Source organism: Leucoraja erinacea, unplaced genomic scaffold, assembly GCF_028641065.1.
Source record: "Leucoraja erinacea ecotype New England unplaced genomic scaffold, Leri_hhj_1 Leri_469S, whole genome shotgun sequence".
Lineage (NCBI taxonomy): Eukaryota > Metazoa > Chordata > Chondrichthyes > Rajiformes > Rajidae > Leucoraja > Leucoraja erinaceus.
Window position 1 is genome coordinate 28941 of NW_026576370.1, and position 13517 is coordinate 42457.

General features: G+C 46.2%; 1 protein-coding gene across 1 annotated transcript; it reads right to left on the bottom strand.

The window, feature by feature from the left end:
• Positions 1–4079: 4079 nt before the first annotated feature.
• LOC129693912 (beta-crystallin A2-like) lies at positions 4080–12569 on the bottom strand. The gene is made up of 4 exons (XM_055630647.1): positions 12401–12569; positions 10338–10479; positions 6560–6702; positions 4080–4258 (listed from the first exon to the last, which is right to left on the bottom strand). Exons 1-4 carry the CDS (start codon positions 12556–12558, stop codon positions 4111–4113), a joined length of 591 nt encoding a protein of 196 aa, XP_055486622.1. The 5' UTR covers positions 12559–12569; the 3' UTR covers positions 4080–4110.
• Between the last annotated feature and the right edge of the window lie 948 nt (positions 12570–13517).

The following is a 13517-nucleotide window of genomic DNA, read 5'->3' on the forward strand; positions in this document are numbered from 1 at the left end:
TCTGACCTGAAACGTCACCCATCCATTTTCTCCAGAGATGCTGCCTGAACCGCTCAGTTACTCCAGCACTTTGTGTCTTTCGTTGGTGTAAACCAGCACCTGCAGTTCTTTGTTTCAGCACAGAAACAACATGGTGGAGTAACACACAGTGGGTCAGGCAGCATCCCTGGAGAACATGGGTAGGTGACGTTTCGGGACGGGACCCTTCTACAGACTCCTTTTAGAAACATAGAAACATAGAAAATAGGTGCAGGAGGAGGCCATTCGGCCCTTCGAGCCTGCACCGCCATTCATTGTGATCATGGCTGATCGTCCCCAATCAATAACCCGTGCCTGCCTTCTCCCCATATCCCTTGACTCCACTAGCCCCTAGAGCTCTATCTAACTCTCTCTTAAATCCATCCAGTGACTTGGCCTCCACTGCCCTCTGTGGCAGGGAATTCCACACATTCACACCCCTCTGGGTGAAAAAGTTTTTTCTCACCTCAGTCTTAAATGACCTCCCCTTTATTCTAAGACTGTGGGCCCCTGGTTCTGGACTCGCCCAACATTGGGAACATTTTTCCTGCACCTAGTTTGTCCAGTCCTTTTATAATTGTATATATTTCTATAAGATCCCCCTCATCCTTCTAAACTCCAGTGACTACAAGCCTAGTCTTTTCAATCTTTCCTCGTATGACAGTCCCGCCATCCCAGGGATCAATCTCGTGAACCTACCCTGCACTGCCTCAATCACAAGGATGTCCTTCCTCAAATTCGGAGACCAAAACTGTACACAATACTCCAGATGTGGTCTCACCAGAGCCCTGTACAACTACACAACTGTGGGTAAGGGGAGTGGTGAAGTCAGGACAATTGATGTCAGGTGATGAGTTGATGATGTCTGAAGAAGGGTCTCAACCCGAGACGTTACCCATTCCTTCTCTCCATAGATGCTGCCTGTCCCGCTGAGTTACTCCAGCATTTTCAATCAATCAATCAGTATGGGTGTCAGGGGTGATGGGGAGGAGGCAGGAGAGTGGGGTTGAGAGGGAAAGATAGATCAGCCATGATTGATTGGCAGAGTAGACTTAGTTTAGTTTAGTTTAGTTTAGTTTAGTTTAGTTTAGTTTAGTTTAGTTTAGTTTAGAGATACAGCGCGGAAACAGGTCCTTCGGCCCACCGAGTCCGCGCAGACCAGCGATCCCCGCCCACCAACACTATCCCTTGACTCCACCAGCCCCTAGAGCTCTATCTAACTCTCTCTTAAATCCATCCAGTGACTTGGCCTCCACTGCCCTCTGTGGCAGGGAATTCCATAAATTCACAACTCTCTGGGTGAAAAAGTTTTTTTCTCAACTCAGTCTTAAAGGACCTCGATGTTAGGGAAGTCCAGGACAAGGGGTCACAGGTTAAGGATAAGGGGGAAAATCCTTTAAAACCGAGATGAGAAGAACTTTTTTCACACAGAGAGTGGTGAATTTCTGGAATACTCTGCCACAGAGGGTAGTTGAGGCCACAGTTCATTGGCTATATTTAAGAGGGAGTTAGATGTGGCCCTTGTGGCTAGGGGGATCAGGGGGTATGGAGAGAAGGCAGGTACGGGATACTGAGTTGGATGATCAGCCATGATCATATTGAATGGCGGTGCAGGCTCGAAGGGCCGAATGGCCTACTCCTGCACCTATTGTCTATGTTTCTATGTTTCTATCCTACACCCACAGGAGACAATTTACAATGATCCCAAGCCAGTTAGCCTACAAGAGTCTCTTGCCCAGAGTAGGGAAATCAAGGACCGGAGGACATAGGTTCAAGGTGAAGGGGAAAAGATTTAATAGGAACCTGAGGGGTAACGTTTTTGCACAAAGGGTGGTTGGGTGTATGGAACGAGCTGCTGGAGGAGGTAGTTGAGGCTGGGACTATCACAACATTTAAGAAACAGTTAGAACAGGCACAGGGACAGGACATGTTTGGGGGCATATGGGCCAAACGCGGGCATGTGGACCACTGCATCTGGGACATGTTGGCTGGTGCGGGCTAGTTGGGCCGAAGGGCCTGTTTCCATGCTGTATCACTCTATGACCACATGGTCAACTCATTGAAAGGAAGATTTTTTTCACACAGAGAATTGTGAGTCTGTGGAATTCTCTGCCTCAGAGGCCGGTTCTCTGGCCACTTGCAAGAGAGAGCTAGATAGGGCTCTTAAAGACAGCGGAGTCAGGGGATACGGGGAGAAGGCAGGAACGGGGTACTGATTGTGGACGATCAGCCATGATCACATTGGATGGCGGTGCTGGCTCGAAGGGCCGAGTGGCCTACTCCTGCACCTATTAACTATTGTCTATTATCGATTAAGACACATGGACACCATTCATTGATTTATTACAAGGATAGTATGGTCCACAATTTTGGAGTTATGTCGAATTACGGGTTGGGTGATGGACGGGGAGGGAGGGATACGAGGCAGGAATATCATCACCTTTTGTTTTTCTTTCTGTTTTTGTCTTTTCATTTCTCTACGTCTTTCGTATTTCTTTTACGTACAGGGCCGGTCCCACGAGCGTGCGCCTGCACGCGGCGAGCGCGACCAAACCGGAAGTGGGGGCCGCGCGGGGCGCGCGGAGGTCGAGTGATCCCCGTACGAGTTGACGTGAAGTTCGAGCGAAGTCCGCGGGAAGTTCGCGCTGGGCGTACGCCGTCAAGGCGCTGCGTACGGCGTCAAGACGCTGCGCATGCCCGTCGAGGCGGTGCGTACGGTCTCAATGCGGCTGCGGGCAGGCTGGCCGTTGTCGCGCGGAATTTTTGAACACGGTCAGTTTTTCGCAACCCCGGCGCGATATCGGGACCAGCTCCGCACAACTCCATACGGCTCCGGCGATCGAAGTGGGACCGGTCCCGCGAGGCCGTACGGCTCAAGCGACCACGTTAGATCGCGCTTGCCGCATGCAGTCGCATGCTGGTGGGACCGGCCCTTAACTCACTCACTCTTTGGCTAAACCACTTTGGTAGTCTATAGGTTCTATTCTTGCACATTCCACTCATGCATTTTCTCTCATATTTTCTCTAGTTCCAAATTAAAATTCAAGCTGTACGATAACTGTATTATGTCATATACCGCTGGTTATATTTTTGTACACTGCCTCTAATAAATAAAAAAATATATATTTAAATAGAAACATAGAAACATAGAAATTAGGTGCAGGAGTAGGCCATTCAGCCCTTCGAGCCTGCACCGCCATTCAATATGATCATGGCTGATCATCCAACTCAGTATCCCGTACCTGCCTTCTCTCCATACCCCCTGATCCCCTTAGCCACAAGGGCCACATCTAACTCCCTCTTAAATATAGCCAATGAGCTGGCCTCAACTACCTTCTGTGGCAGAGAGTTCCAGAGATTCACCACTCTCTGTGTGAAAAAAAGTTCTTCTGATCTCGGTTTTAAAGGATTACCCCCTTATCCTTAAGCTGTGACCCCTTGTCCTGGACTTCCCTAACATCGGGAACAATCTTCCTGCATCTAGCCTGTCCAACCCCTTAAGAATCTTGTAAGTTTCTATAAGATCCCCTCTCAATCTCCTAAATTCTAGAGAGTATAAACCAAGTCTATCCAGTCTTTCTTCATAAGACAGTCCTGACATCCCAGGAATCAGTCTGGTGAACCTTCTCTGCACTCCCTCTATGGCAATAATGTCCTTCCTCAGATTTGGAGACCAAAACTGCACGCAATACTCCAGGTGTGGTCTCACCAAGACCCTTGAGACGGGCCCTTAACTCACTCACTCTTTGGCTAAACCACTTTGGTAGTCTAGGTAGTCTATTCTTGCACATTCCACTCTTGCATTTTCTCTCATATTTTCTCTAGTTCCAAATTAAAATTCAAGCTGTACGATAACTGTATTAAGTCATATACCGATGGTTATATTTTTGTACACTGCCTCTAATAAATAAAAATATATATATTTAAATGATACATGAACAGGCCACAGATGTTTTGTAAGATGCAGATGCTTTATTGTTCAGTTCAGTACAGTTACTACTATATCCAGGCAGCTGATATCATTTCCCGAGCCCCGCTCCTCCCCTCCCCTCCCTTCAATCCCCCCAGTGGGTAGGTGGGTCTCTTCACAGTCTAGTGCTGGACTCTGCGCATGGATTGCATCTGGTTGGTGTGGGCCTGGGTACTGTACTCGTTGTAGTTCTTGTATTCACCATTGTGTCGGTCCCGCTCGAAGATGTATTGGTAGCCTCTGTAGCCAGGGTACTGGTAGCCAACCCAGCTGTGAAGTCAACACAAAAAAAATCATTGTAGCAGATGCCCCTCTTGCCCTTGGACAGTTCCACCCTCCTCCGCTCCGATCCGGTACGGGGTACATCAGGATCGAAGGCACCAGAATCCCTCCGCATTCAGGGATTCAGATTCTTCCCAGCAGTTAACAGGGAACTGGTTCAAAAGCAGATTTAAAAAAATGCTGGAGAAACTCAGCGGGTGAGGCAGCATCTGCGGAGCGAAGGAAATAGGTGACATTTCAGGTCGAGACCCTTCTTCTGGGATGGCAGGACTTTCATATGAAGAAAGACTGGACAGACTCAGCTTGTACTCGCTAGAATTTAGAAGATTGAGGGGGGGATCTTATTGAAACGTACAAAATTCTTAAGAAGGGTTTCGGCCCGAAACGTTGCCTATTTCCTTCGCTCCATAGATGCTGCTGCACCCGCTGAGTTTCTCCAGCATTTTTGTGTACCTTCAAATTCTTAAGGGGTTGGACAGGCTAGATGCAGGAAGATTGTTCCCAATGTTGGGGAAGTCCAGAACAAGGGGTCACAGTTTGAGGATAAGGGGGAAGTCTTTTAGGACCGGGATGAGAATTTTTTTTTTCACGCAGAGAGTGGTGAATCTGTGGAATTCTCTGCCATAGAAGGCAGTTGAGGCCACAGTTCATTGGCTATATTTAAGAGGGAGTTAGATGTGGCCCTTGTGGCTAAAGGGATCAGAGGGTATGGAGAGAAGGCAGGTACAGGATACCGAGTTGGATGATCAGCCATGATCATATTGAATGGCGGTGCAGGCTCGAAGGGCCGAATGGCCTACTCCTGCATCTATTTTCTATGTTTCTATATTTCAGACTGATGTGGGGGTGGGGCGGTGGAGCGGGAAGAATAAAGGAAGAGGCGGAGACAGTGGGCTGTGGGAGAGCTGGGAAGGGGAGGGGAAGGAGGGAGAAAGCAGGGACTACCTGAAATTGGAGAAGTCAATGTTCATACCGCTGGGGTGTAAACTACCCAGGCGAAATATGAGGCGCTGCTCCTCCAATTTGCGCTGGGCCTCACTCTGGCCACGGAGGAGGCCCAGGACAGAAAGGTCGGATTCGGAATGGGAGGGGGAGTTCAAATGCTGGGCCACCCACCACCCACCAACCCTGTCCCTGAATCTGGAGGTGTGTGTGCGTTTTCACACTTCTGTACCTTTTGCCCGATGGGAGAGGGGGAGAAGAGGAAGTGACCAGGGTGAGACTGGTCCTTGATGATGCTGCTGGCCTTGCCGAGGTGTAAACTGAATCAAATAGGGGAGGTAGACACAAAATGCTGGAGAAACTCAGCGGGTGAGGCAGCATCTATGGAGCGCAGGAAATAGGCAACGTTTCGGGCCGAAACCCTTCTTCAGAGGTTGGCTTGTGTGATGGTCTGGATTTTAGACTTTAGAGATGCACCGCGGAAACAGGCCCTTCGTTCCATCGAGTCCGCGCCGACCAGCGATCACCCCGTACACCAGCACTATCCTACACACCAGGATCTGTAGGATAGTATTAACGTGCAGGGATCGCTGGTCGGAGCAGACCCTGTTTCCGCACTGCATCTCTGAACTAAACCAGTGTGTAGGAAGGCACTGCAGATGCTGGTTTAAACCGAAGATAGCAACATAGAAACATAGAAAATAGGTGCAGGAGTAGGCCATTCGGCCCTTCGAGCCTGCACCGCCATTCAATATGCTCATGGCTGATCATCCAACTCAGTATCCTGTACCTGCCTTCTCTCCATACCCCCTGATCCCTTTAGCCACCAGGGCCACATCTAACTCCCTCTTAAATATAGCCAATGAACTGGGCCTCAACTACCTTCTGTGGCAGAGAGTTCCAGAGATTCGCCACTCTCTGTGTGAAAAATGTTTTTCTCACCTCGGTCCTAAAAGATTTCCCCCTTATCCTTAAACTGTGTGACCCCTTGTTCTGGACTTCCCCAACATCGGGAACAATCTTCCTGCATCTAGCCTGTCCAACCCCTTAAGAATTTTGTAAGTTTCTATAAGATCCCCCCCTCAATCTCCTAAATTCCAGCGAGTACAAGCCGAGTCTATCCAGTCTTTCTTCACATGAAAGTCCTGCCATCCCAGGAATCAGTCTGGTGAACCTTCTCTGTACTCCCTCTGTGGCACGAATATCCCTTTCCCGTGACTTTCAGTTTTAAGAAGGGTCTCGGCCCGAAACGACACCCATTCCTTCTCTCCAGAGATGCTGCCTGTCCCGCTGAGTTACTGCAGGGTTTTGTGTCCAATCTAAACTAAATTAGTGGCTCTAACTTACGCTCCAGAGTGGACCTTGATGGAGGCAACCTCCTTGCTGCACCAGCCCATGGCTTGCAGGGATGGGTAGTCATCGCAGAGCTCAAACTTGCGCCCCTGGAAGTTCTCGTTTTCGTACAGGGAGATCTTGCTGTCGCTGTGGTTCTGTGGGGGCAGAGAGAGAGAGAGAGAGAGAGAGAGAGAGAGAGTGAGGCAACCCCTGATTTTAAAGAACTAGATGATACATCAAAACTAAGAATAGAAACATAGAAACATAGAAACATAGAAATTATGTGCAGGAGTAGAGGCCATTCGGCCCTTCGAGCCTGCACCGTCATTCAATATGCTCATGGCTGATCATCCAACTCAGTATCCCGTACCTGCCTTCTCTCCATACCCTCTGATCCCCTTGGCCACAAGGGCCACATCTAACTCCCTCTTAAATATAGCCAATGAACTGGCCTCAACTACCCTCTGTGGCAGAGAGTTCCAGAGATTCACCACTCTCTGTGTGAAAAAAGTTCTCCTCATCTCGGTTTTAAAGGATTTCCCCCTTATCCTTAAGCTGTGACCCCTTGTCCTGGACTTCCCCAACATCGGGAACAATCTTCCTGCATCTAGCCTGTCCAACCTTGGCGAAGGAAATACGGCCCATCTTGGTGCACAATACGTAACAGCGTGCCACAACCTGAGAGACGATGAATGACCAACATGCACATATGTACGCACACACTAATTGACATTAGCTGACACTAAGAAATTAATATTGAATTGCTAAACTTGCTATTGTGTTGTACTGCTTACAGCTGCAAGGACGTGTAGCAATCAATAAAGGGCCATAGGCCTATTGCAAGATTATGTACAGGGACATATCTATCTATCCATTAAAACCGAGATGAGGAGAACTTTTTTCACACAGAGAGTGGTGAATCTCTGGAACTCTCTGCCACAGAGGGTAGTTGAGGCCAGTTCATTGGCTATATTTAAGAGGGAGTTAGATGTGGCCCTTGTGGCCAAGGGGATCAGAGGGTATGGAGAAAAGGCAGGTACGGGATACTGAGTTGGATGATCAGCCATGATCATATTAAATGGCGGTGCAGGCTCGAAGGGCCGAATGGCCTACTCCTGCACCTAATTTCTATGTTTCTATGTTTCTATGCACTGTAGACTTGTATTTATACTTATGCATTTTAAATATGTATGTCACGTTTTATACTTTGGCAATATAACAAAGTCTTTTTTATCATGCCAATAAAGTTTTGAAATTGAAATTGAAAATAGAGAGAGAGAGAGAGATGGAGAGAGAGAGAGAGAGAGAGAGAGAGAGACACACACACACAGAGACAGAGACAGAGAGACAGAGAAAGAATGGCTGCGTTAGGAATCTCTGATCAATATTCACAGCAACATTTCCACATGAGGCTAATTGCAGAACTGTCAACGAAACTTTCGTTCATTTTCCCCGTTAAGTCCTGGGTTCGATCCAGACTACTGGAGCTTATACGGAGTTTAAACATTCTCTCTGTGACTGAGTGGGTTTTCTCCGGGTGCTCCGGTTGCCTCCCACACTACAAAGACGTACAGGTTTGTAGGTTAATCAGCTTCGGGTAAAACTTGTCCAGAGTGTCAGATAGTGTTGATGTATGTGGGGAAGGTGATTGCTGGTCACATCCGGAGGAAGCCCGCGCAGATCTCCTAATTTGAGGAAGGACATCCTTGTGATTGAGGCAGTGCAGCGCAGGTTCACGAGATTGATCCCTGGGATGGCGGGACTGTCATATGAGGAAAGATTGAAAAGACTAGGCTTGTATTCACTGGAGTTTAGGAGGATGAGGGGGTAATTTTATAAAAATATGTAAAATTATAAAAGGATTGGACAAGCTAGATGCAGGAAAAATGTTCCCAATGTTGGGCGAGTCCAGAACCAGGGGCCACAGTCTTAGAATAAAGGGGAGGTCATTTAAGACTGAGGTGAATAAAAAACGTTTTCACCCAGAGAGTTGTGAATTTGTGGAATTCCCTGTCACAGAGGGCAGTGGAGGCCAAGTCACTGGATGGATTTAAGAGAGAGTTAGATAGAGCTCTAGGGGCTAGTGGAGTCAAGGGATATGGGGAGAAGGCAGGCACGGGTTATTGATAGGGGACGATCAGCCGTGATCACAATGAATGGCGGTGCTGGCTCGAAGGGCCGAATGGCCTCCTCCTGCACCTATTTTCTATGTTTCTATGTTAGGTCACAGGGAGAACGTACAAACTCCATACAGACAGCGCCCGTAGTCAGGATCGAACCTGGGTCTCTGGCGCTGTGAGGCCGTAACTCTGCTGCCGCTAAACCTGCACTGAGAAGACTGTACTTCGATACTCACAGGGCTGGAGTAACAGAAGTGCTTCAGAGCCTGACAGAACATAGAGCATGGAACAGCACCGAAATAGGCCCTTCGGCCCACAATGTTTGTGCCGAACATGATGCCAAAATCAAACTGATCTCATCCACTTGCACGCGATCCATGTCCCTCTATTCCCTGCCACTTCCATGTGTCCATCCAAAAGCCTCGCAAAAGCCTCATCTTCTCCATGGATGGTCACCTTGTTGTGGTGGAGAAGCTCGTGTGGACCTGAGATCCTGAGAGCGATGCCGTCTGGAGCTGTGCTCCTGGTAGGGCCACCCATGGCGGTAAGGTCGAGGTGGAGGAGGTCTCTGACAAAGAGCGATCCAACCAAGACCTCAACGGTGGAACAGGCGGAGGACGATGGCTGACCTTAGTGGAGCTAACGTCACAACGGCTGGGAAGGCGGATGAAGGCTGTGGCAGAAAAGGGTCTCCGGTCGTCTTGGACTCCATGCCACTGGATCCTGACCCAGATCTGTCAAGGACCCCACGTGGGGTGGCTGTCTGTGCACCAGTCTCCCCACGTTCTGACTGTCGAGGAAGGAACTGCAGATGCTGGTTTACACCGAAGATAGACAGAAAATGCTGGAGTAACTCAGCGGGACAGGCAGCATCTCTGGAGAGATGGGTTGGGTGACGTTTTTACATAGATATAGAAACATAGAAACATAGAAACTAGGTGCAGGGGGAGGCCATTCGGCCCTTCGAGCCAGCACCGCCATTCATTGTGATCATGGCTGATCGTCCCCTATCAATAACCCGTGCCTGCCTTCTCCCCATATCCCTTGACTCCACTAGCCCTTAGAGCTCTATCTAACTCTCTCTTAAATCCATCCAGTGACTTGGCCTCCACTGCCCTCTGTGACGGGGAATTCCACAAATTCACAACTCTCTGGGTGAAAAAGCTTTTCCTCACCTCAGTCTTAAATGACCTCCCCTTTATCCTAAGACTGTGTGGCCCCCTGGTTCTGGACTCGCCCAACATTGGGAACATTTTTCCTGCATCTACCTTGTCCAGTCCTTTTATAATTTTATATGTTTCTATAAGATCTACCCCTCATCCTTCTAAACTCCAGTGAATACAAGCCTAGTCTTTTCAATCTTTCCTCATGTGACAGTCCCGCCATCCCAGGGATCAATCTGGTGAACCTACGCTGCACTGCCTCAATCACAAGGAGGTCCTTCCTCAAATTAGGAGACCAAAACTGTGCGCAATACTCCAGATGTGGTCTCACCAGAGCCCTATACAACTGCAGAAGAACCTCTTTACAGGTTCTTTAGTAACTTGTCAGTTTCTTTGTTGAACTAAATTAAGGCGCATGTTGCAATCAAAAGCGCTTGAACAATTGGTTGGGAAGAAAGCCTCTCACAGTTTTACACACAGACAATGCAAAAGTATTGAAGGACTTACGGCACTCTTGATGGGGCGGAAGGAGAGAAGGTGTTCGGTCCTGTAGCCACTGTTTCCGCTCCAGGCGTCCCAGCGTGGGTAGTCTCCCTTCTCCAGAATGAACTGCTGTCCCTGGAATTCTGGGTGTTCGAATCCTGCCCAGCTACAAGACAAATAGACAGAGAGAGAGAGCGAGGGACAGAGAGGGGGAGAGAAAATAGTCAATGGTCATCCCACCAGATATAAAGGTGCTGCATAAACGTGAGTCATTGTTAGGTCAAGATACATAGCAACATAGAAATAGAAACATGTGGATTATGGAAATATCGGGGACCCTACACCTGGAAAGTATCAGATTTGTCTTAATGGACAAACACAAACTTTTTGTTAGAATATGGTCTCCATTCAATGACTATTTGAAGGGGTAGATCGATCCAGCATGGGAACCTAACTGAACCTTGAACTCAGGATGAGATGAAAAGTTATACTATATACTTTATAATCCACAAACCTATCTCCAAAGATGTATTATTAGTAAACCATTCCATTCTTTGTTTGAATCTTGACATTTGTGGGTTTTTTTTCCCTCTTTCTCTCTAACTTCCTATCTTAAAAAGATTCAGATTCAGATTCAGATTCAATTTTAATTGTCATTGTCAGTGTACAGTACAGAGACAACGAAATGCATTAGAGACTAGAAGCAGAACCAATCCACAATTGTACGCCTGATACACATGAAATGTCTACATACACGTGTTTGCTTCTAATAAAAATATTTTTTAATAAAAGAAACATAGAAAATAGGTGCAGGAGGAGGCCATTCAGCCCTTCGAGCCTGCACTTGCCGCGTTCTCTACCCTCCGAATGCTGGGAGCCTTCCTTATCATCATCATCATCATCCTTTTATTGTCAACAGTTGCACAGTGCAAAATGAGAAGACATTTCCCAGGGAAATACCAGAGCATCGCACATAAAAACTTAAAACATTTCACGGATAAATAAAAACAATCCAGTTCCTGATAAAAACAGTAGGAATCGTTTTTTTTAAAAGTACAGGTAAAAAATAGCAACATTAAAATACAAGTTAAAAAAATGTTTAACTAAAAAATAGATAGATAAATAAATAGATAGATACATAAATAGATAGATAGATAGATAGATAGATAGATAGATAGATAGATAGATAGATAGATAGATAGATAGATAGATAGATAGATAGATAGATAGATAGATAGATAGATAGATAGATAGATAGATAGATAGATAGATAGATAGATAGATAGATAGATAGATAGATAGATAGACAGATAGATAGATAGATAGACAGATAGATAGATAGATAGATAGATAGATAGATAGATAGATAGATAGATAGATAGATAGATAGATATAGATAGATAGATAGATAGATAGATAGATAGATAGATAGATAGATAGATAGATAGATAGATAGATAGATAGATAGATAGATAAATAAATAGATAGATACATAAATAAATAGATAGATAGATACATAAATAGACAGATAGATACATAGATAGATAGATAGATAGATAGATAGATAGATAGATAGATAGATAGATAGATAGATAGATAGATAGATAGATAGACAGACAGACAGACAGATAGATAGATAGATAGATAGATAGATAGATAGATAGATAGATAGATAGATAGATAGATACATAAATATAGATAGATACATAAATAGATATATAGATATAAATAGATAGATGTAGATACATAAATAGATATATAGATATAGATAGATAGATAGATAGATAGATAGATAGATAGATAGATAGATAGATAGATAGATAGATAGATAGATAGATAGATAGATAGATAGATAGATAGAAATAGATAGATAGATAGATAGATAGATAGATAGATAGATAGATAGATAGATAGATAGATAGATAGATAAATAAATAGATAGATACATAGATAGATAAATAAATAGATAGATAGATAAATAAATAGATAGATAGATAGATAAATAAGAAAAAAATAAAATTAAAAAAAGAAAGGTGAAGTTGGGGAGGGCAGGTGATAGAGATGGGGCTGAACGTTGATGTACTTACGGTCCACATTCTACCTTGATGGATCGGATCTTGTTGAATCCACGCTCCATGATGTTGGGACATTCCAGCATAAACTCGCAGTGTTTTCCTTGGAAGTTCTGCTCTTCCCACATCGTGATCTTCCACTGACCCATGACATCCATTGGCTGGGTTGTCATCTTGAATTGTACTGTATCTACGGGAACGGCAAGAAAGTAAGTCAATGGCCAATCAATGTCGCAAGTCAAGGAGATATGATAATAATAATAATAAATTTTATTTATGGGCGCCTTTCAAGAGTCTCAAGGACACCGTACAAAAATTTAGCAAGTAGAGGAAATACATGTAAGCGGAATGAAATAAATAGTAGAGACATGACTAGTACACAAAGTAAAGACAGAATTCAATACAAAACACAATATGAGGCAATTAATGCACAGATGAAAAGGGAGGGGGACGTGGGGCTAAGGATAGGCAGAGGTGAAGAGATGGGTCTTGAGGCGGGACTGGAAGATGGTGAGGGACACGGAATTGCGGATCAGTTGGGGGAGGGAGTTCCAGAGCCTGGGAGCTGCCCTGGAGAAGGCTCTGTCCCCAAAACTGCGGAGGTTGGACTTGTGGATGGAGAGGAGACTGGCTGATGTGGATCTGAGGGACCGTGAGGGTCGGTAGGGGGAGAGGAGGTCAGTGAGATATGGGGGGGGGGGCAGATGGTGGAGGGCTTTGTAGGTGAGGACCAGGATTTTGCAGGTGATCCGGTGGGAGATGGGAAGCCAGTGAAGTTGTTTGAGGACTGGAGTGATGTGATGCCAGGATTTGGTGTGGGTGATGAGTCGGGCGGCTGCGTTCTGGACCAGTTGGAGTCGGTTGATGTAGGTGGAGCTGATGCCAAGGAGAAGTGAGTTGCAGTAGTCCAGTCGGGAGGAGATGAAGGCGTGGATGAGTCTTTCAGCAGCGGGAGGTGTGAGAGAGGGTCTGAGTTTGGCGATGTTGCGGAGGTGAAAGAAGGAGGTTTTAATGACATGGCGGATGTGAGGCTCAAGGGAGAGGGTGGAATCAAAGATCACGCCAAGGTTGCGGGCCTGGGGAGATGGGGAGACAGTGGTGCCGTCGATGGTGAGAGTGGGGTTATTGATTT